We start from the raw sequence: 23,583 nt of genomic DNA, 5'->3' as shown, positions 1-23,583 counted from the left end.
TGTGAAGTAGGAGACATCTTACAATTGTGTACGTTTTGTTTTCGACTGTGCAGATACAGACAGGTACAGGGGGAACCGTGAGGTCATCACCCAACCACCTGCATCTGAACCAGCATCCGAACAAGACAGCAGCTTTGGATACAAAGGTACTGTCCTAATGCTAAATGCAGCCCTGGTTATCAAGAGCTACCATGTGTAGATCCTACCTGCCTGTCTCTTGTCACTTGCCACTGCAGCCTATAGAGCAGTTAATCCATCAGGCATCAGTCAAAAGTGTACTCTTGCACCTTCTTCAATTCAGAGAATACACTTATGTTACTGACAGCAGAATGTGTCTAATAAAAATGGCATTTTGGTTTTTATCCAATTATTTCTAAGCTTTCTACTTTTACCTTGGTTTTATCTTGTAAAAAATTGTTCCAAAGAAATAAGCTGTGACAAAGGCAGCAGTCAGTAAAGTGGTGCTCAAGGTTGTGCTGATTCAGAATTTGTCCTTTGACAGACGCAATGTTGAACCCAATTCCCAGGAAGAGGACTCTGTTTCCTTTTGCTGACAAAGACTCTTAATACCACTTAATGCCAGTTCAGCAGCCGAAGACCTTAAGTGCTGTGTCCAAAGCCGACGCGGTTCAATCCCCTCTCCCTCCGCTTTGACATTTTATGGGGAGGGCTCTGACACGGGATGTAGTGGGATAGAACAAAGCTTAGCGTTTAGGAGTTCTTCCCTCCTGATAGACGCCTCGGTTTTGAAAGTTGACAAAATCTGACTTACGTGCCGAGCAGCCAACAGAAACAGAAAATGAGATGCTAAGATAACAATGTTTTTTTTTGGTCTTTTATCTAAATGGGCACCATAGAAATGTTTTTATTTTATTTTATGGAATCTTAAATTGGAGCTTTTACTGGCATCCATGTGATTCCTCAGTTTATGTGAAGCTAATGGCTCAGACAAGGTTTCTTTATCTGCCTCCTTTTTCTCAAGATAAGCAGCCTGTTTTTTTTTTCATAACTAAAATCTTTGTGGCCCAGCAGGAGGAAAAAAAGATGACAGTAAGATTGTGAGAAGCTGAAAGGATGGCCAAGTCTTAACGACTGATAAGACCATCCGGGTGACTGCCGGTTTGCCAATTTGGAAGGAGATGGAGAAGAGCAGAGGCTCGGCCGCCGCATGAGCTGTTCTCAGTGCGTTTGCGGATTGGTGAAGGCTGTCTTCATTTCTGCTTCAACACTTTGTGCGACCCTGAGCTACTGACAAATAGGCAAGGATATAAACGAGTGGAGGGAAATGAAAGACCCAAAGAGCTGTCAGATTATAGGTAAAAGGTAGAATGGAGAGTCGGTACGGAAAATAAGAGCTGGAGTGGGGAAAATAATGTCAGGAAACATGCAGCTAATGGCAGTGATGTGTTATAACACAGCTGTCTGTACATGCATCTGCACGGCTCATGCAGTCGACTGCATATCAGTCCTGATGTCAGGTACGGACACACAAAAAAAACACATGTCTGTATTTTTCATGGGCAAAACAGTCAACAGTCACTGATAGAGGGGCTGGTCGAGGCCAAGTTTGTTGCTCTGTGGAGATTCCAAATTATTTATTCCATCATAAATATTTTTGGGATTTGGCTTTGTGCTTTTTTGGAGATATTTCCTCCCCCTGGCTCCACACCAACTGGAAAGCTACTTTGGAGTGAAATAAATAAATAAAAATAGGTCTCAGTTCTTGGCACTGCCTCCTTGAAATCCTTGCCATTTTTTTTTTGTTGCCGCGTTGCCATGAAGACGCGCGCGCGTCTTTGTGTCCGTTTCTTTCACCATCTGTTCTGGGAAATATTGGTGTTGGAGATGCTTTGGATCATGACCAAATTTGCGAAATGCATGATGGAATATACAAACTACCACACGTATTGTGCACTGTTGTGGCCGCACATGCATAAAGAGCTCCTCTGTTGAACCAATCATTTGCGCTTTAAGCCCCTAATGTGTGTTATTCCTGAAAATGTTATGAAATGAGGCTAATTATGCAGCCATTACAAGACCAAGATCATATTTGTCCTCTGCGGTGTTATGGTACGACTGCAGTTATTCAGTCTCAGCCAAGTGAGCTGCCAGAGTCATATAGTGGGGATAATATTGACTTGGAAGAAATATAGGAATGTGAACAATCAGAGCCCCTGTTGATTGTCTTGTAGGGGGAAAAAGAAACACAATAGCAACAGTGCACATAATTAAAGCAGAATACTGAGGGACATGGCAAGAAAAATAGCGAAAATGTAGGCTATATATAGAATAAATATAGATTTTCCAGTGCCATTATGTTGCTGCAAACATGGCGGGAAAAGAAAAACACACAAGAAGGCAACGAGGAGCGTGAAAGGGTTTCATGATTGGACAGAAAATTGAGTGTGTGTTTCTATAAAGGCACAACTGTGCTCATGGTGGGTCTGTAATCTCCCATATTTTACTGGTTGTTTACCAACTGTGATGGCTCATCTCAGAAAGCAGGCTGCATTCAACAGAGCCACCAGTGGTCCACAATGGGCAATTAAAGGATTTAAGGCGGGAGGGTCAGGGAGTTGCCGAGAACGTAAACTTTATTCAGTCGAGAATGTGAATTCAAAGACGAGGCGCATCGTTGCTGTGAGTTTCTGCGGCGTGCGAGCGAGACACAGAGATTTTGAGTTTTGTCTAAATACATAATTATCTCTTTTCTTCTTGTTACTAATTTTGGCTGCATGTGTCCAGGAATTTTCAAACATTCTTTTTACTGCAGGAATTATTCATGTACTCAGCTTGGCGTATTTTTGTAGTGTCGTGCAGTTTTGTGCTCTGCCTGCAGATTCTTCTGTGGCTCTGGAGACTTCAGCGTGGAGGAAGGAGAATTAGGGAGCAAACTGAATTTTAAGCTTGAATACCAATAATGTATTTCGGAGCGAAGACTAAAACCTCCTCCATGTTGTCAATATGGAGGTTATGGGTTCTTTTCTGTTTGTTAAATGACAAGTTCAACCAAAAATGTAAAATAAAAAAGTTAAGTAATCATCTCATCACCCAGATGTTGATATAAAGTTTTGTTGTCCACTGAACATTTCTGGAACTTTGCAGCAAAAGAGCATTGCAGTTGCATTCTGCTAAACAAATGAAGTGGATGGGGACTTGTTTTACAACTTAATAAACAACTGAAATACAACATGAAATAGCTCCATACAACTCGTACGGTGCAATCCAAGTCTGTGGAAGTCCAGAGATCCCAAAATTATGTACATTTTGGGATATCCATGATTTTCACCCTTTATGTTGGCTTTTAGTGTCTTTTTTCCATCTACTCTGGTTGTTTAGATTGAATACTGCAATGTCATTTTTGCTGTGAAGCTCCAGAAATGTTTGGCACACAACAAATCTTCACCTGACTTTCCATCAGCATGGCGGTCAATAGATAATGACTGAATTCTCATTTTTATAACCACAGTGGAGGACAGAGGGGATGTCATGGCTTGTGCTATTCCAGCTGCCTCTGCAGCAGCCTGTGCTGCAGGCCTGCAGCCAGCAGAGGGCGTGCTGACCTGCTTTAGATAACCAGAGACATGCTGAGGTTCAGCAGGTCAGCGATGTGACACTGTATTAACTGAATCTTATCTCAGTTTAAAATGCATTTTTATTAAAGTAGGCTGACTGATTATTACTTCAACCTGTTTGATATTAAGACATAATAAGTTTGGCATTATGTTTCCAGTGATGTCATTTCATTTCCCAGCGGTGTGCTGAGAGGTCACAGGGTGAAAACGCCAAAAATCGATTGTTGTCATCTAAAGAAGAGGCACATTCCTCCTCCTGCTGCTGCTGCTGCTGCTGCAGAGTGTGGATGAAGCCACATTTAACTGGCTCATTAAGAATACAGTATTCTTCATCAATGACACCTGAGCTGCTCCTGGAGAGCTTTTTTCCCTCCTTTTTTAACAAACGACCCAAGAGAAAGTGCGCGTCCCTCTGTCCTGATAGGCAGATTAAAAACTAACTAAATCATTCACCAAGGTCAAAACCTCTTCACTTTCAACTGTAGACACGCGTTGAAATATTGAGCACTTCTTTGGTTTGGGAAATTCCTCAGTTGATAAAAGGCTCTTCTGAACATATCTGATCATGATGGACACTTAAATCCTTTTAATTCTGTGCAGCCAATCGGATGCAGCCAGCAGTCAGCTTGAAACCACTTTTATTACGGGACTTGATATTCTTACTATTGGATGTATTTTAAAAAAAAAAGAAAAAAAAGAAAAAAGAAACTACAACCACCACATCCAGTGTGCTTAGCTGTCATTTTGCTGTTTTTCCAACATTTATCATGCTGTTGTTGCCTGGATTTTTTATTTTTTTTTATTTTTTTTAAACGAGGGAGGGGGCGGGGGGCTTCATGTGAAAGCCTTCGTGGAGCCTCGTGTTGCGAATGTATCCTTGTGCGGTTAAATGGTGCCTGACTCGCAGGAATCTCCTGCGCACAACAGAAAAAAAAGAAAAGGAAAGCCTGGGGTAGGAAAAACCAAACCATCAGTGAGCGCAGAGGACGCACGGCGCCTCATCCAACCAGCGCCAGTCCCACCAAATCCCCGGGCGTAAAAAACTCCACATTTGAACCACCAAAGTGAGCGCAACAAGACGCTTTTACTCTACTGGCTGTTCATGCTCTCTACTCATCTGCTCCTTTTCTGAAGTGGAACTAAACAGCGTGTCTTGATCACCGATGAATTCCGCCAAGTTACCGGCATTTGGAAGTGAGGAGTTCGACAGGCGGAGCGGAGGACAAACCCCAAAGTGTCGCTGAGCAGGATTACTCCTCAACGATGTCTCCCACTGACCTGAACTTTGATTCCGACATAGACTCAACCGTGTGAGGAGGAGCGGCTCTGAACGGTATCTGTCTCTTCTGTCTGTGGAGTTGAGGAACTCTCCTCCGAGCACCGGACCTCCCCCTCCCTCACCCCCTCACCACCACCACCGGCTCTGCGGTAGAAGTTGCGGGTTTAGATGAAATAGACAACCGGCAAAAAGAAAAAAAAAGCGCATTGTGAGTGGATTTACGCCGCGTCCAGCTGCTCTTGAAGGATGCCTGCCTGTCTGACGGGGATTTACTGTCTACTGGCACTTCTACAGATTTGTTCAGGTAATAATGATTTGCTTATCGCCGAGGCAGATTTTTCCTTAGATCTCACTTTTATTTATTTTTTTCTTTTTTTATCTAGGACTGGGGAGTTTCAAAATAAAAGCTCAGAAAGTAATTTCACTGACGATGCTTGGAACAGATTCCTCTAAGTTTTTTTGGCCACCTCTTGATCTGTGTCCTGCATGTGGCCCCTGACCCATCATATCAGCTGTTATCACACTTGTAGAAATTAAATGCCACAATAAAAAGAAAAAAGGGAAGATATAGACAGGTTTATGTGAGAGTGTGCTGTTTTTTTTGTATGTGTATGATGGCATCAGTGGGATGCAGGGATGCATGTGAGGCGTCAGAGCAGGACTGGGAGGTTATCATCATCCCCAGTCCTCAGCGGGCGCATGCATTACACGAGTTGCAGGTTAATGAGGATCAGAGAGACCTGGGCAGTCCCATTGCACCAGTCAGGCTTGTGAGGATGCGTTCTTGCCAGTGGATGGAGAGGAGGCTGTATCTTTGTCAGTGTCGTGCATGTTTAATTCACAGCTTGGCAGTTTGTTTCAACACATGTTATTTTTGAGAGAGAGAGGGAGATTTGTAGGCACACTGGTATTTAGAAAAAGATAAAGTAACTTCAGGCAGAGGAGAAAAAAAGCATTAGATTATACATGCTGCGTACCTACCATTAGTGCTGATTTGTGTTAAAAGGTCAGTGTTCATTTAGGGATAATTAGCCCAAGAACAACACTGATATAAAACTGAGATTACAGGCGGTGATTGTGGCACAAGTCAGCAAAAAAACAAACAAAAAAAAAAAAAACAGATCTGATTATCCTGCACCAAATGATTGTAATTCAGATATTATCCAGATTATCATCAAATTATGCTTTAAAACTACTTAAAAAATAGCACTATAAGCACTTGACCTTAGATTTTCTCAAGAAAAAAAAAAACTGAGTGCAAACTGGCTGAGCGGTTGAACACGTTTCCACACGTCGGATTGAACTTTTCCTTTTCTGGGAGGATACAGTGCACAAGCTACGCCGTCAGCCATGCTGACAGGGTGAGCATTTTGGAATGGCTGAAAAGATGTGGGCTCCACCCTCGGAGTCAGGATAAGGATCCCCAATAATATATCTTACTCTCTCTGCTCTACACATTTTTTTTTACTTTAGACTTGATCCCAGTTGACTTTAGACACTGTGTCACAGTCAAGTAGCAAAGCTCACAGGTGTGTCCCTGAGGAGACATCACCTCCTCTGCCCACTAGGACTAAAAATGCACAATTACCATCCAAACTGATGAACATCAGGGCCAACTGCACACTCATGTACAATAGTGACTAAATGGATTTTTAAAAAAGTTGCTGTGTAAAACAACAGAATATGATCACATGTTAATCCTTTTGGTATACGCCCATATTCCAAATATATGCGTAATCATAAGTTGATGCAACAAGAGCAACACAATTAAAACATTCCACAGGTAAACACAGGTTTACTAGGAACAGGTGAAAGGGTCATGATTGGCTGTGAAAGGAGCGTCCTCCCAAGTCCTTCATTAGCAAGGATGACTGGATAAAGAATATTTCTAATTGTGCTCTTTTAAAACTGGCTGCATTCTGTTTTCATTTCTGTGTCCCAACCTTTAAGACACTGGAGATGCAAACATATATACGTAGGCTATACTCTTTATGTATATGTTGCATATTCTGAGCTGCTGAATGGATTTTTGTGAAAATATTCGCCAGTAACCTCAGAAAATTTGGGTCCCTCAGATTCCCCGCTGGCGCCAGTTGTGTTCACTCTGCAAGACAAAGACAGCTGTCAGTAACATTAGCAGTGGTCACAGAATGAAAAAAGAACAATACGTTTTCGGGCTGACAGTGAGTGATGTCTTTCTCCGCTGCTGGACTTCCTTTATTTGACAGTACAGAGGCAGATTTTTTTATTTTTTTTCCCCCAAGCTTTGCTCGCTTCAGAACGCATGTGGGTTTAACGCTATTCTTGGCTGCGACGTTGCTCCTCCAAATGAACATATTATGATAAGTTTCATTTATGTAACACTTTCCAAACCGAAGATGATTCACCGAACGTTCCTCCAAACATCCCATAGCAGAGGCTGCGTGCGGCGCAGTGTAAACGTGTGGATATGGTACAGCCTTTTACCAACTCTCTTCTTAAAAGTCCAGTGGTGACTCTAAAAAGGAAACATACTAGGCTCGCCTGTCCACATCAAGAGGACGAAAATGTGTATGACACCAATTTTCCACTTCGTTGTCTCTCAATTTCCAAACTGACAAACTTGGTAACCACGCGATCCTGACAGTTTGAGGAGCATTCGAGGAGATGTGTGCTTAAGTTAGACACGTCTTTTACAAAGTTCTCTGATTCCTCTGCAATTTGAACTTAAGTGCGAGCAACAAACTGTCAACAAGGGTCAATAAAACCTTTTAATTGCCCCCTGACTGTTGCTTTATTCACTCGAGGCACCCTTACAGGAAACCTATCCCCTACTGGAGGAATGCACTCAGTGATCTTGCCGATCGAGCAAAGGGAGCTTTCTTCTTCTTCTCTTTTTAGTTTTTGGCCACAGTTACAGTGCAGCGGAGCATATCTGACATATTGTCTGTGATGGGCCCAGCGCTGCAGTCGTAAGCCAAAATGTATGAGTTGAAAGAGTTGATAAGGAACGTAAAATGCACATGGCGCGTCCTGTTTGAACACGTGTGTGCGTGTGTTTACCACATCCCCATCCGCCCGTAGATTGCAGGGATTTTCAAACATTATAGCTGGGAGAGCTGCCAGGCTCGTATGCCTGTCCTTGAAAATGAGCCATGCCTAACAAATTGCAATCAAAATGATTACATGTTTTTCCCCAACCTACTTTTGTTGAATGTATACCAACTGATCCCCCCCCGTGGTATCCTCGCTGTAGCATAAAAAACATGCGATGGTTCATCATTCAAACAGCGTGCTCCTCAAGACACTCCTGTTAAGTGACTCCACCGTACTCAGAGCAAAGGGAAACCTGAACTCTCCTTCGCTGAGAGTTTAATCTCCGCATAATAAATCTGCCACCGGTAATTGGACGCTACATAATAATCTAAATGACGGCCATTAAAAGCATATGCTCGTGTCGAGATGGCTTTGTCCCTTTCATCCCACAGATCTAAATTATGCATCCCTAGAGTGACGCTGTGACCAGCCTCGCCGTTCTACCGGCTTTGTTTGATGGCCTGTAAACACTCTCCAAAAAGAAAAAAATCCACCAAGGATTCACAAGAGCATAAAAGAATGGCCCCTCCTGGTATTCTTTATTTTCCATGGTCGTCTCACAATCGCAGATTTCGAGGCGCACAGGATTAATATCGTCATAACTGAACTAATAACTAGGCTAATTACTTTAGCAATAAGTGAACCAAGGCCCTCCGAGGCTTATTTTACCTTTGCAGACCCTCTCATCAGTGTGTTGCCAGAGAACGAGCAACGAGTGCAAGAGGGGCTCAGAGACCCGCAGAGCGCAGCTTAACTCCATCGCTGGTGCAGTGCGGTGTGCAACCCCATGGGGAACAGTTTGACTGAGACGTGGCTGACCTGCTGGAGTTAGTTGTGCAGCGGTCAGAGTTCACGTGTACTTACTCACGCTGCTTCGGCGACTGACACTCATTGCTGCGAGAGGTTGACTGTTGTGACCCAAAATACTGCGCGGCACTTGTTACAGAACGCCGGACCTTTAAGCAATGATGGCTTGATTGGGTGGAGGCTGGCCTGCTGCGTCGCCCCCTAAGCTAACAAGAGTCCCAGCAGTCTTTGAGATGGTGACAGTGATGAGCCGAGTCCCACTGCTAATGAGGACTTCTTCGCCATGGATGATGGGGCTGATGGGACATCTTTGTACTGGAATTCCTTTGTTTGCTGGATGGAATTGTCAAATACCTTCTGTTCTTTCCCGAGGAATAATGCAGCTAATAAGCTTCGCTGCAGAGCGGTGTGGTCAGAAAAGCATCTTCATTAATGTTGTTTATCCATCTGAATGCCCCAATATCTGTGAGAGGAATAAGGAATGTGTTCAAGGTGTGGCTGCTCTCTGCTGCTTTATTCATGCCGACTGAGAATGTGCTGAAACTACGCTGTTTCTTAAAGAAGGTGCACTGAATGCTGATTTAGCTCTGGCATACCTTGCTTTTTCAGCATCGAATCCTTTAGATCCGTCAAACCTTTTTTTTTCTGGACTTCAATCGGCTAATTGTATGATTAGATTTTGACAGAGTTCAGTCAGATGTCCACCTTAAACCTTAAACTGTGATCTCATTGCCATATGGAGCATCCACACACTCAGTCCCCATAAAAATGAGGTCGTGCCAAATGAAAGTTGTTTGACACAGATGTTTTCGGGTCATTATTACTCGACAGATACCCATGAGAACTCGAGGACTATTCCGGCAGAATAACCGAGGCCGTTTCCCTCTTGTCTCTCAAACCCCAGCAGACGCTGCGGCAATTGTTTGGATCTCACTGAATGTGCATAAATGCATACGTAATGGTGTTAGCGTAAGCTTGTTTTTATTAGTGTGTTTGTGGATTGTGTGCCGAAAGCTGTGATTCATGATTGTTTGCCTTGTTTACTCTCTGGTTTCCTGTGGTGCTGTGAGGCCGAGCGTGGTTGCCAACCCTGGGGAAGGGAAGTCTACTGAGAGCTTTAACAAGTGAACAAGTGCCTGTGGGCCTGGAGTTCACAGGTCATCACACCTTCACACAGGCACGCACATACCTACACACTCCTGCAAACACTACTCCTTATTTTTTTTTTTGGGGGGGGGGGGAATCAATTACTGTCTTAAAGCCTCAGAGAGGTAGCTGGTTCCATGTCTGTGGGATCCTCCCACAACCATACTTCCTTTTTCAACCTTTTCCACTCATCCCTGTAAAAAAGAACCACAGCGTAGGTCATTTGTCCAGTCAGCGATTTCAGTTGTTTGCATGAGCAGGTTTTTATTAAAGCACAATAGTACCTTCTTAAGGTGGAACAACAACTCAAGCATGAGCTAAAATAAGAAACAAGATAATGATATTTTTTATCCAAATATTGACAGTATTGTAGGGATGACCATTGGTACGCTCAAAGTGGGAGGTATAAAGAGAACAGCAGAACAGTCTGGAAAGTTCATGGCATGATATCATTTCACTGTAATGCAGCCTTTAAAACCAGGAAAAGCAACACTATCACAGATTGCATCATAAAGAAATGAAGGTTGCAGAAAATAAGCCTAATATTGACACAATATGGCTTTGCAGAACTATTTGTCGTGTTCATTTGTTAAATCTTTCTACCACCCCGAGATGCTGCTCTCCGTTCCCTTCAAAATGATTGTCAGGAGAACCTTAAATAGTGAGCCAACGCTCATCTGGACCGGCTGGCTCAGAAATTCCCGTGGGTTTGTGGTTTTCTCCGGGCTGTTTGTTCTCCTTTGGCCTCCGTTTCCTGTTCTGAGGTCAGTGTCCAGCTGGCTGTGTGCTGAGGCACTTCGGATAATTACTTCTCTAAATAAATCTGCTCTTTATAGTTTGCAGTTTTTATAAGTGATTTGTGAGGACATCCCGCACCTTGTACAATCTAATTATCAGAGCTTTCTTTTTTTTTTCTTTATCAGACAAACAAACCTGAAACAAAGTGTCGTGTCCTTGTGACCTTACAGCTCGTCCATCTGTGCTGGCAGTGATTGAAATGCTGCGGTGATTGCTTCCAGAGTGGACGGTATTCCTCGAGAGTAATGGGGAGAATTAATATTTTGAAAGGACAGCTTTAAAGGTCATAGACCTCAGAGATGCTTCTCAAGATTACCTCTGTGTGAGTCATCTCCTCGCCAGTCAGGCGGCTAATAATCAATAGAATCCATATGCTCCCGGTGACTTGTCTTATGGAGTCGATAAGCCGAGGAACTCGGAGCTGCTGGTGCGTTCAGTTCAACTGACTGTTTAAAAAATACTGATTTTTAAAAACGTTTGTCAGGCTTGATTTGAAGCCATTTGCTTACCATTCTGATATCAAAATATTCTGACAGCCTTGATCAGAACGCATCTGAACCGACCCCAGTCCTTCAGCGGTGATGAGGTGAGCGGGCGGATCAGTACGAGTATTATGCCCTCAGGAGTGACCTTGTTATTACAGCGAGAGGACCTACCTAATGTTACCTTCATTAAGCGGAGGTTGGGGTCGGAACGCGGCCTCTCGAAGCATCTCGAGCATTTTGACATGCAGGCTCATTAACTGGTGGGAGAGCCGGTGGGAGGTATTTGTGTTATGTAGGACTCGCAGGACGCGTGACGCGCCGTGAATGATGATTCAAGGGGAGATATTTGCCAAAAACAAATACCTGGAGTCTGTGTGTTTCTGTTCGATCGCTTCTTAGGTTCTAAAGCTGGATTTCTTGCATTCTGAAATGAATTTCGAATCCTGTTAGAGAGATTGTTTGTTTACTTTGCTTGATCCAGGGATTTACGGCATCTAACGAGCGATGCGATGATGATATGCCATTATCTATTCCATGGTCATAATGGCCATCTTTTTGCAATATCCTAAGCCTCTTTGATTGTGATTCCCTCATCGTATTACGGTGCTTTTATTACATTTACTTGAGGCTTTTGAAGTCTCCCAGTTCACAAGAAAAAAATTAATCTATTTAGTTTCTCATCAAGAATCTTCAAATTTTCCATCTGCTAATTCAACCCTAGAGTTTATATAACTAAGGCTTGTGTCATCAAAAAAAGAGGAGAAAAATAGCGCCTTGGATCGGCGGCTGTACTTTCTTACATTCCGTTTTCCCCATGCAACTCTGGGTAACACTGTAGCCGAAGGCCGTCTTTCAGAAGTCCATACAACAAGGGGTTGCAGAGTGCTATGGTAGCCAATGGCATCTTGTCATGTTGGGAAAAAAAAGTGCCTCAGATTAATGGGGGCGTAGGAAAGGAGAAGGCAGCGTGGGTAGGGAGGGTGTCAAGGTGTTAGGAAGAGGGGGGACACTGTGACATCTGCAGCCTTCGGTGGCCGCGTTCTGAAATGCAGTAATTAACTTCATGTTCAGAATCTGTGTGCATGAGCACCGAGATAAAAGGAAACTTCAGACACCCATTAATCTCACAGACATTTCCCTCCTTTTCTAAACCAATAAGAAACAGACAGAGGGGCAACGAAATACGCTTTATTTCCAATCAACCCAAAATACCTGCGCTGTTTCGATCACTTCAAACAACTGCTTTATCGTGACGTGCAAGATTGGTATCAAGCGTGGACTGCAGCCAGACTTTAAAAAGCTGCTTTATTCCAATCAGCATTGCTTTGGCAATGAGAGTTATGACAAATTGTTGCCTTCAGCTTTTTTTTCCCCCCACAAATAATTACAATAACATTAAACAGTTGAGTGAACCTCCCTTCAACCGGCAGATCATTACGACTATTGCCAAAATACTTTTTTAGATTCTAAGCTAAGTTTTGCACTCTTAAAACGATTTATTAGAGCACACTAAGTCTACCTCAGAAACACCAGCTAGAGCAGCTTCTGCCACAATAATCGTGAAAGTGCAGAGAGACTTTTGGACTCGCACCTCAAAGTCAATCCACACGACATGGCGATCCAGACTGGAGAGCCGGGGCTTTTCTGCCTTACGTCAACAACCCGCCCCTGAGCGCGGTTGCCAGCATGTGTGATCAACAGCAGCACCGCGAATGGAGCCAAATAAAAAGCTGTTCACACAGATAAATTCTCAAATTACTACCAGATGAGCAGTTTTAATCTCCTTCTGAAAATCAGTTGGAAAAGCTCATTGGAGGGGAAGCTTTTAACTATGTAGCGATAAAAACAAAAAGGATTGACGTCAATACTTAATAGCAAAAAAACGAAGTGAAAAGCAATTTGTCAGGAACACAGTTAAGATGATATTTGGCCAGTGGAAGTGAGTGACACAAACAGGTTTGCTGTGAAAAAGAGAGGTCAGGATATTATGAAGCCCCAGAAGCTGCTTCTCATCCACGATGAACTCTGACTCCTCGGCTGCCTCCTGCGCCGTGCTTTATTGACACTTGTAGTATTGCTGCTCCAGCTGCAGGTACTGATGTCAGTACTAGTGTCTGAAAAATACATACACAGATTAGGTTTACCCATAATACACTGTAGGGAACTAGTTTTTCTACGTTGTACATTGTGTGATTAATAAATAAAGATTTATCTCCTTCTTAACACAACCTAATATTTAAAGTGAGGTCCCTCATTTCTGCCAAATAACAATGTGGCAGCACCAGCAGCTGCAGCAGCAGCAGCAGCAGTAGCAGCAGCTGTGTTATGATAAGATATCCATTTGGTATCTTGGCCTGTCTGCCGCCAACACGTCAGACAACCGTTGCTGTTTCCAGACCGTCCCAACTGCTGCGCAAAAAGATTTAACAAAAACATTTTGAGAAACACCAAAGCACATTTGAGTTAGCGTGTTAATTTGTGAAAACGAACGAGCAACAGGCCACACTTTCATAAATCTGCTGCTGGTCAATACATTTTATTGCTGGCTTATCAGTCAGAGACTGATTGTGTTGATCGTTGTGGAACACAGACAACAAATGCAGTAGAAAATCCGTCACATTACCTCTGCAAGAAGAGAGAAGCATTTCTTTATAGGCATTTGTAAATATTCCCCATCCTACATGAAGTCTTTGTGCACAGATGTTACCGAGATGCACACACAAGGGAGACAGGTGGCAGGCAGCTCGGATAACTGGGCACCAGTATCACCAGAGGGTGTCATGTGGGTTTGAATCAGAAAGAGGAGCCAGATTTGACTGTGTAAGCTGGAGCTCTTTGGGCTGATTTCTTTTGCTAAGCTCGGCTAACTGTCCCCTGTCTCTGGCATCCTACCGAACATTTGAGTGGTATCAATCCTCCCGTTTAATTCTTGGCATGACAGTCCAGAAATCGTCTGAAGTGTCAAGCTATTCTGTGCAAATCAGATGTAAATGTTCCTCAACTATAAGGGTACTAAAACCATAGAGCGGCTGCCCGCCTACTCTCACACCATGGGGCTTTTGAGACTGATCTCCCTCTTCTTCTACTACACGGGTTATTAACAAAATTTGAGTGAATCTACACAGCACTAACCTATAATCTCCTGTGGCTGAGTGTACCCTCTCATAAATGTCCTCTTGGACTATTAAGCTAATGCTTTGATTGCTTTTAGTGCCACTGCAGTCCGAAAACATCCATCGCTGCGGCCACTCGCTCTGCCTCTTCATTACAGAGACAGTAATTGAGAGTCAGGCGAGCGATTTAGAGGCAAACGGGAGCTGGTTTCTATGTTGGAATTTTTTTTTTATATGCGTCTGTTGATATGCGCCTGCATGCACACATGTATGGAGTGAGACTTTGGAAAGCAGAAGTCCTGAGGGCAAAGTCTCGCTCCCCTCACAGTGTGACAGTCCGTTCACATCTGGGCTGCCACTACCAGGGGCGCCATTAAGGCCCAAAATAAATGTAGGTCATGCAGACGTGCACTCGTGACATGCAGTGACACAGCATGAAGCCTATGCAATATTAATGTATTAATACGAGTGTTAGTAAGCGTAGCAAGAATGTTTTACAACTTTACAACAAGCCTCAGAGGACAAGACAAACTACAGATGGTCAAACACACATTATACAGTCTGTTAACACTAAATACTGCAGACTGCAACGTCACTAAGCGATGAGAAGATGAGGCAGCTGTCGCAAATCAGTCTGAAATAGCAACTCTAAGTGGATCTTTTTTTTTCTTTTGAAACACACCACCTCTTTGCCACTTCAGGGTCGGTCTGTATTCATGGGAAGTTTGACTTTCAAGCTCTGCCTGAGCGATAATCAGTGGCCTATACAGCCACTTTACTTTCCACTGAACATTTAATGGAGTGAGGATAAGCCTCTCAGATGGGCGGCCGGCCGTTCCAGGCAGTCGTGTGCTCCTAAGGTGTTTGTCATCACAAATATAGGAGGTAAGCCGCTTACAATCAGACACCTCGGCTCGACTGTTCATATGTCAAGGCAACATACAGGACAGTCAGTGCACAGAGAGTGCAATGTATAGAAAATACTGATGATATTTGAAATAATAAGAGATTGACAGTAAATAGTATTTGCATAGCTGGACATATGCCATGTGCATTTGACCATGTGATATATGAACAAGTCAACTGAGGCAACAAAATATTATCTATCTTTTCTTTCTGATTGCAGGAATATTAGATGAAACATGCAATATATTTGGCCCTCTACGTTTGTTTTTTGACAGCCCAATGAATTTGTTCTCCAGTTGAAGCGTCCCGCTGACCTAGTTGGCTCAGACGTTTACCGTCTACCAGCGACGTTCTGGTTCCAGACAGCCCTGGGGACTTCTCTGCTTGTTACCTTCCCACTGAGCATTTAACAGCTGGCAACCTAAAGTTTTTTTTTTTTTCACAATCTTGGATTATTGAGCTGGAAAAAACAATTTAGGTGCTGACTTCATGAGGCAATACATAAATGAATAACTGAATTGCATTTTTAACTATTTTCTGACATTGAATAGACTAAAAGATTAATTGAAAAAAAAAATTATAGATTAATCGATAAACAAATCTTTCCTCTGCATCTTGTAATATGAATTCTTAAGCCATCCCGCGTGTTAGCGTATTCCTCATGCATTTCCACTCAGCTGGTATCTTGCATGAACATCTGGGCGCTGCGGTTGGGAAGGTGTTATCGTGTCCATGACCTTGACTCGCCTCCCTGGAGATTGCCTCGTTGTGTATTGTGTCGTCAGGACGGAGGTGCAGAGGGAAGAAACTCTGATTAACAGCGTCGTTATCATAGTTTTTCCCCCAATTTCCACGTGATTAAAAATGACCTGTACAAATGTAATGTAAGAAGATCAGATGTGTCTGCACAAGGTGGGAGAGCGTGTGGGTGCAGACACCTTGTCCTGGCCACACACAGGCACAGAAACACGCTCACATTCCTTCCCCCACATACTTGGGTGAATGACAGTCTTCAACTGTTCCACTTAATTGTAGTTTATACAGCCTGAGAAAGAATGTCAGGCATTTATTGGTTGCCTGTGTTTAACTTTACAAATGAATGAGTGTGTGTGTGTTTGGAGTAGGTGTCTCCAAGGGATGAGCAACACAAATGGTTTATTTTCCAATGAGTCAGCCCGCCGTATGTTGGGAAATATGCTTATTCACTTTCATGCTGAGAGTCAGATGGAGGAGATTGATATCAAATTATGTGAAACTAAACATGCAGCTCAGCTATTGCGTAAAGGCTGGAAACCAGAACACCGGCGTGTCCTGTCCCTCCTACCTGGATTTTTGAAGCTTACTTATTAACACATTATTTCTCGTCGTTTGTCCCTACAGACGGTTTTGGTTTTAGGAGGGTTATATGTTGGGCTATTTCTTGGCAGGGCATAGCTTCATTAAGTCTCCTGGCTCCATCTACATATTTAAAAGGATTCATTTGTAAGATATGGGAGGAAATGCCAGCTAGCCACTGGCTCAAAATACCACTTTGTACCACAAGAGATAATTTGCTAATTTGCTAACGATAACTAGCCAAGGATAGCTAGCAAAGACCAGCGGTTGTTGGTTCCTCCGTTGATACGCTGCCCTCTATATTTTTAGTATGGAGAAACATAGTTTCTGGGAAGCGTGTAGTTAGTATTTTGCGAGTGTTTGAGTGCAATTTTGTCAATCATGTAACCTGTTATGAGGCAGTCTGCATAGATTTTTAATACACGCTCCCGGTGTCTTATAGCACCTTCATTGCGGCGCTGAATTCAAAATTAGCCAGAACCCGTTCGAGACGAGAGGATTTGCTGGATGTTTTGCTGACATTTCTGTATAATCAGATGTGCTTAAAATACCAGAGGTAGCGCAGCGATGCACAGCAAAACACTTGCATAATATCACCCACTTGTCACACTAATACTTTGCTGCCTCTCTGATTTAAGTGTCTCAGAGTCAGAAGGCTGTCTCGTCTGGGTCTGTGAAGTGTATTTTAGGATGGAGGTGCTGACAGCTCTCAGACACAGGATTCATCCGGCAAAGTAAAGTTATGCTTAATCCATTATTTTTGTCTAATGGAGACTTTGCGCCGTTCGTCAGGCCAAAGTGCAGAAGTGCCGACATCCATCCGACAATTTCATGAGTTAATTCATACTGACTGAACGCGAAACAACTGCATCGGTTCACTTAGTTCATTTGAGGGTTTCACCGCAGTACTCTTTGGCGCTGGCGTGGTCCTTTCTCTGTGTAACTAAAGGCATGTAAGTCTGCTTGTGTCATTTTTGCTTTGTTCTCTTGATCTCTGCCTTGTTGATCCCGGCCTTGGATAGCTGTCTCTTCAAGCATGTGGTGTCATTTGACTTACGAGAGTTTTGCCGTGAACTCAGACACTTCTGGAAATCTCTGTCTCGCCATTAAAACCCGTAGACTTTGATCCGCGATCGAGCCCACGGATCACCAAAAAGAGAGACAACTAAATGACTTTTACAGACTGAAACAAAAAGGGATTTCCTTAACAAGACATAGCTGTTCCATTTACTGCACACTCTTAAGCTTCCACAAAATCTGCCTGCCATTGTTATCTGGCTGCTACTTTTCCCGGAGTGGCACTGGCACTCGAGCACAGGTAATCCCGCGGAAACGGCAGGTGGAGATTTGCCATTTCCACCCCCGTGGCTCTGGTAGGCTTGGTGTCAGAGTCACTGAGCAAGCTGATTGTGTCACGCAGCTGTCAGCGGCCACAAAGGGGTGGCAGTCTGCAGCATTTTACACTGATAAATGTCACCCACAGAGAGACAATTATGTAAATATAAGAAGTGAATTTGAAAGTTTTTGAGTTTGAGCGTGAGACAAGTGATGCTTCAGGAACATCTGTGTCAGTGTGTGTGTGTGCGTGTGTGTGTGTGTGTGTGTGTCTGTCAGCCTGTCTGAAAGGATCAGTTTTCACGCTGAGCTGACAGCGAGTGTGACCTCGGTGCGGCACGCTAATTTTGATTGTGATAGTTGATATTTTCTCTGTATATTTCTTTGGTTTGGTTCCAGACATTCATAGCGGCCTCCTTTCATGCGCTGTAAATACATTACGGTACTGTACTGTAAATGACACACTGGTGTAGGTCGATCCCAGACCACCAACGCTGCTGTAAATTACACTCATATTTGTCACATTCTGTTATTATAATCTCAGCGCTCATGATTTGTTGTTTTTAAAGCCCCTGCCTCCCCCCACCCTTCATCATCTCCCCTTTTCCACCTCCGTTCCTCCTGTAATTTATCCCCTCACGCCTTCGTTTCTACCCTATTCACCAAACCTACTTGAATAAAAATACAAAATACCTTGTTGTTCCTACATACTATGGCTTTCCTCTCAGTTTCTTTTTTCTGCACTTTTAGTTGATTCTCCAGAGAGTTGCACAGTGGTGGAGAAAACAGACTCTCTACCCACCTCTTTTCTCGCTGACTGAGGCAGAACTACACAGACGTACTCCCTTCCCTTTTGTGTTTCGCGGCTCTTCACTCCCATTCTCGCCCTAGATCTTCACAAGACAACAGAACTGCCTCGGGGATGATTGACGGAAAAAGCATATTTGTAGGGGCACAGGTGCTACAAATGACCTTTGCTGGTGCATGTATGTACTCCATTGTGCATCCGTGTGCATGTTTTTGCATACTGATTGTACGCTGGCGGCTGGCCCTTTGCAGATAAAGCCCGTTCTTCTGGGGGCCCACTTGTGGCTGGCTGATATTGCCTTTCTGTAATGCCAAGGGAGCTTAGGGAACTGCATGGACCCTTAGGCGTCAGCCCAACACAATTAAGAAAAGGTAGGCGGCATGTGTGCACAGCGGACACCTTGTTTATATTGTTCTGTTATAGGTTTAAATGTCTAGACGGAGTGTAAAATTACACATGAATTAAATATTTACAATTTGTGCCCACTGCTACACGCCGGTTCTGCCTGGAATAGCAATATGTTTTTGTTTTGATGTGGTCTTAAAGATTAATTCCCTCATTTTCTACATGATTCAGAACTCTTTCAGCATTAATGCGATGGGAAAATGTCCTTCTAGTCTGCGGGGCACACTAATTATTCTTGCAGCAGGTGACAATCCAGTTTTGTGCTGTCACCTTCCGCTGTGCCACTGAAGATTGGGTTTATCCAACTTTCCTTATTATTATTATCATTCGCTCACAGCACTGAGAAATGTCTGAAAATGTTCTGTGATCAGTCAGTGTACTACTTTGGTGCACAAATCACAAGAGTCTTCAGTGCGTCTCAGGCCAAAGACCCCTGAGCTGATAGAGACAGAGCCGACTATATATAATGTAGAGACCACATGTATTATATACAATTCTGTTGCAATTTAAACAAGGTCTACTATGATGTGTAGGGCAGCGACATGTATGAACAAGTCAGCAGGCATTTTAGCATGGCTAATGTTAGCGCATGAGTCCCTCACCCTCTGTAATTTCTCCAGTGGCTTCTGAGGTGGAGGGTGTGTCAGAGTCTCTCGCTCGAAAAGTTACGTAACAATCCAATGTGGATCACAAGAGCACATGCAGATAATGATGATACACATGACTGGACAGTGTGTTGGATTCATGTCAATGCGTATTTTTAAACTCATTTAAATTGAAATGAAAACTTTCAAAATATTATCACACAATAATGCAGTGGCCTGCCTGCAGTAACTCCAAGACCACTGCATCATCACATGCACTAACTAAGTGATATTCCCAACAGCCATACTTGGATTTTGTGTTTTTTATCCTACCGGCTATTCATTGGCATGTTGGCACATTGTCACTGTACGCATATTGGCATACTGACTTTAGCTTTTTTTTTTTTTGTTTTGCTCAAAATGTGGCTATAGCTTCACAAAGCTACTAGCATGGCTTGCAGACTTGTTTTTAATTAAATTCCACTGATCTCCTTTATATTTGGTTTAAAGCATAAATCTCAGGATATATTAAAAACCTTGCAAAATAAATCCCAAACTATCTCCGTAGCTTGGTACAATAGGGGTAAATGAAAAAATTAATTTGTGAATTTACCATCCTAAAGCTCGAAGCTGCTGCATTAAGTGTCTTGTAGGATAGTTTAATATTTCCCATTGTGAAAGGCTGCTACCAATCTACTGAACATTAGAAACCATCACCATGCCAGCACAAAGAAACAACTTGCTGGTGCTCTTGTGAAAAAAAAAAAAAAAAATGGTCCAGGAGTATGTAACTGAGGACGTTATTTTAGATGGGTAATTACCTGCCTTTGTACAGCCCTTTGTCAATTTTTGCACTCATTAGCATCTAGCCTTGAGCTATGTTGACCACTTGACAGTATTAACGTAAAAAGGAGACAAAGGAAGCAAATGGAAGGAAATGGGGGGGAAAAAAACCCATAATGTATCAGTCAGGCAGTGGGAGGGCTTATCGCAGCAGTCCATATCCATTTAGGCAGACTGCTACCATCCAGGTAAGGTAATGTGGAGCGTTTGGATGCGAAAACGTGAAAATGTCAGCATGTCTTTCAGTTTTTTAATGATAAGCTTGCACACTTATCAAGAGCCTATTATTCCTCACATTTGGTTGTGCTCTACCTCCTAAATGATATCACAATTTCATTTATAAGCTGTAAAGCTGAGAGACGGTAAAATGTAGATTAGTGCAAACACAGAAAATGTAATAAAAAGAAAAAAAAAACAAACGTGTAGCCCACTGCACAACCCAGTGGATCAAATTCTCACCCCTTTCACAATGTGTGAGGTGTTATCTATCTGGGCAAACACTTGTCTGGGTGGGATTTATTGGTTGCAGCGGGAGTGTAGGAGCTCATCACTCTCTAGCACGGTGGTGATTATCTGCTTTACAGGGCCATTGGCACATTAAAGCGTGACCTGCTGAAGGCTGTGTAAGCTAGTGTTTGCAGCAGCATGAAAGAACGGAAAAAGCGTTCCCACATCAATAAAGCAGGTAAACAGCAGTTGCACGTCCGACAATAATGCCACATTTCCTTCATCCTCTCCCGCCTGTCTTCAGTGTCCCTCTGTCTTGTGTTGATAGCAGGTTTGAAGGATAACTGCTCGTGCATTTTGATTCAGGATGAAAGGTTCTTTTTTTTTTTTTTCTTAAATCCATGCTGTGGCTGTTTGGAGATTCCTCACCAGATTCTCCAGCCATCCACACAATGATGAGGAGCAGGGAAAAAAAAACAAAAAACAGAAAAAAAAGAGAGAGAGTGAGAATGTGTGTGGACGTGGTTGAAGGGGGGATGGAATGGATGGAGATGTAGGGAATGTAAGATCCACAGAGGGAGTTGTGTACCTGGATCTCATTAAGGAGGATTGCTTTGTCCTCTGCCTCACCGGGACTCATTGTTAGACAGTTTCTTTGAGGAGTCCAGCGTGATTGACATCTCAACAGTGTATCAGGGATTAGAGGTGATTTTGTGGTTTATGTCGCGTGAGTATGTTTGGAGGTATTGATTCGTATCTCTGTGGCTGGTTTAATGATTTCGGAGGCTGTGGTAAAATTGGCTCGGAATGGTGAACACGGGGCAAAATGAATGTATACTCCAGCAGCGTGGTGGAGAGGAGGTGGCGGCTCATGCTGAGAGTGGGTTTCCTTTTCCTTTTGCTCAGTATGAGAACAGGGACACTGCTACGTGTAGACCTTTGATTAGATTCCCCACTCTGTTTGTACATTTATACCTTCCCTGTATTTTTAAAAAAGTTTTATACACATTTTCATATTGAATCAATGAATAAAACACAGGCAATGTCTGTTGTCTTTTTTCACTGGAACCACAGATATTTTAATTGAATTGCATCTTTGTAAGAACGTGTAAGAAATAATGTGCAAGAAAACATGTAATAACCAATAAAATGGTCAGTAAACATATACAGCCAATTATCCTTAAATAAAACAAATAAATACTTACTGTGCAAGAAGGAGTAGGAAGATGTATACAGTATAATAACCCCCTTCATTTCCATCTTGGAAGCTTTTTTCTCAAAACCTGTTTAGAAATCCTCCTTTACAAATACCGTCCATGTTTTGAGGCTAGGCGTGTTGTGAGAGATATTACTTTCTGAGGAGTTCACATGTCAGCGTTGTTGTTTTTAATTTGCGGTGCCTCACAGTGTTCTAACTGCAGAAACAAAAGCAAAACACTTTGTGAGCGACACGCGATTGTGTGGTAATTACATTGTCAAACTGGATTATTGTTAATACAAGGCACTTGCACAGCAATAATAATGTGCCATGTCTAATTCCTTTAGAGCTGCTGCTGTCTTGATTAGTACTACTCCTTTTTGTTTTGCATGGGAGGATTACTCGATGAATTTTGCTGTGGCGCTTTGTGGTGTGTGCTTTTGTACCCAATTTGCATATACAGTAAGTCTCGTATACTAACCTGGAACTAATTCTCCAATCTGTTTTGTCACCTTTGCACCCCTCTTCCTCTCCAGGGTCTCGTCTTCGCCAGGAAGACTCCCCTCCCCGCATCGTGGAGCACCCGTCTGACCTCATTGTGTCCAAAGGGGAACCAGCCACTCTCAACTGCAAGGCAGAGGGCCGTCCAACCCCCACGGTGGAATGGTACAAAGACGGGGAGCGTGTCGAGACGGACCGTGACAACCCCCGTTCCCACCGCATGTTGCTGCCCAGCGGGTCCCTCTTCTTCCTACGCATCGTCCACGGGCGACGGAGCAAGCCTGACGATGGCAGCTACGTGTGCGTGGCCCGAAACTATCTGGGCCAGGCAATCAGTCACAACGCATCCCTGGAAGTAGCCAGTAAGTCCTGTTGGCGTATGTTTGTGGTTGGATGCTACAGTGCTGAAAGCTTTGATAGGTCCAGTGTGTAGGATTCAGTGGTATCTGGAGGTGAGGTTGCAGATTGCAACCAACTGAATACACCTCTTCTCAACCAAGCACGTCAGAGAAACACGCTTGGTTGAGTCCCTTTTTATTTGTCCCTTTTGGGGTACTATAGAAACATGGCGGTACGTCATGGCGGGCTACGTGTAGATATAAAGGGTTATTGTTAGGTAATAGAAAATAACTTGTTTTTAGTGTAATATACGCTTATGAAAGTATACAATTAAAAACATAATACATGAAAATAGATATTATGTTTCTTTTCTTCCCCTTATTCCTACACACTGGATCTTTAAAAATGATGCAATGCACAGACACTCATATTACTCACAGCATAATCATCAGCAAATACACCACATATAAATGGCCGTAGTCACACGTAACCAAATAGACCTCGACTAAGAATAACCGTGAAGCTATCTCTAATACCCAGGCATAATACGCAGATATCCAGATAATAATTATCTTTACACTTTAGAATATTTTAATTGATTTTC

General features: G+C 43.1%; 1 protein-coding gene across 8 annotated transcripts in view; it reads left to right on the top strand.

The window, feature by feature from the left end:
- Nucleotides 1–23,583, top strand: part of LOC119031019 (roundabout homolog 1-like) — a 100,053-nt gene that overhangs the window by 15,542 nt on the left and 60,928 nt on the right. For 6 of the 8 annotated variants that reach the window (XM_037119124.1, XM_037119123.1, XM_037119121.1 and 3 more), the window contains 2 exons: nucleotides 54–146; nucleotides 22,676–23,002. In XM_037119124.1, coding sequence (XP_036975019.1) covers nucleotides 54–146; nucleotides 22,676–23,002 — 420 coding nt within the window. Of the gene's footprint in view, nucleotides 1–53; nucleotides 147–4,431; nucleotides 5,159–18,887; nucleotides 19,034–22,675; nucleotides 23,003–23,583 lie in introns of those variants that run through there. The other 2 variants (XM_037119127.1, XM_037119126.1) reach the window with 2 other exon arrangements.

Source organism: Acanthopagrus latus, chromosome 13, assembly GCF_904848185.1.
Source record: "Acanthopagrus latus isolate v.2019 chromosome 13, fAcaLat1.1, whole genome shotgun sequence".
Lineage (NCBI taxonomy): Eukaryota > Metazoa > Chordata > Actinopteri > Spariformes > Sparidae > Acanthopagrus > Acanthopagrus latus.
This window is presented reverse-complemented; position numbering and strand designations above follow the sequence as displayed.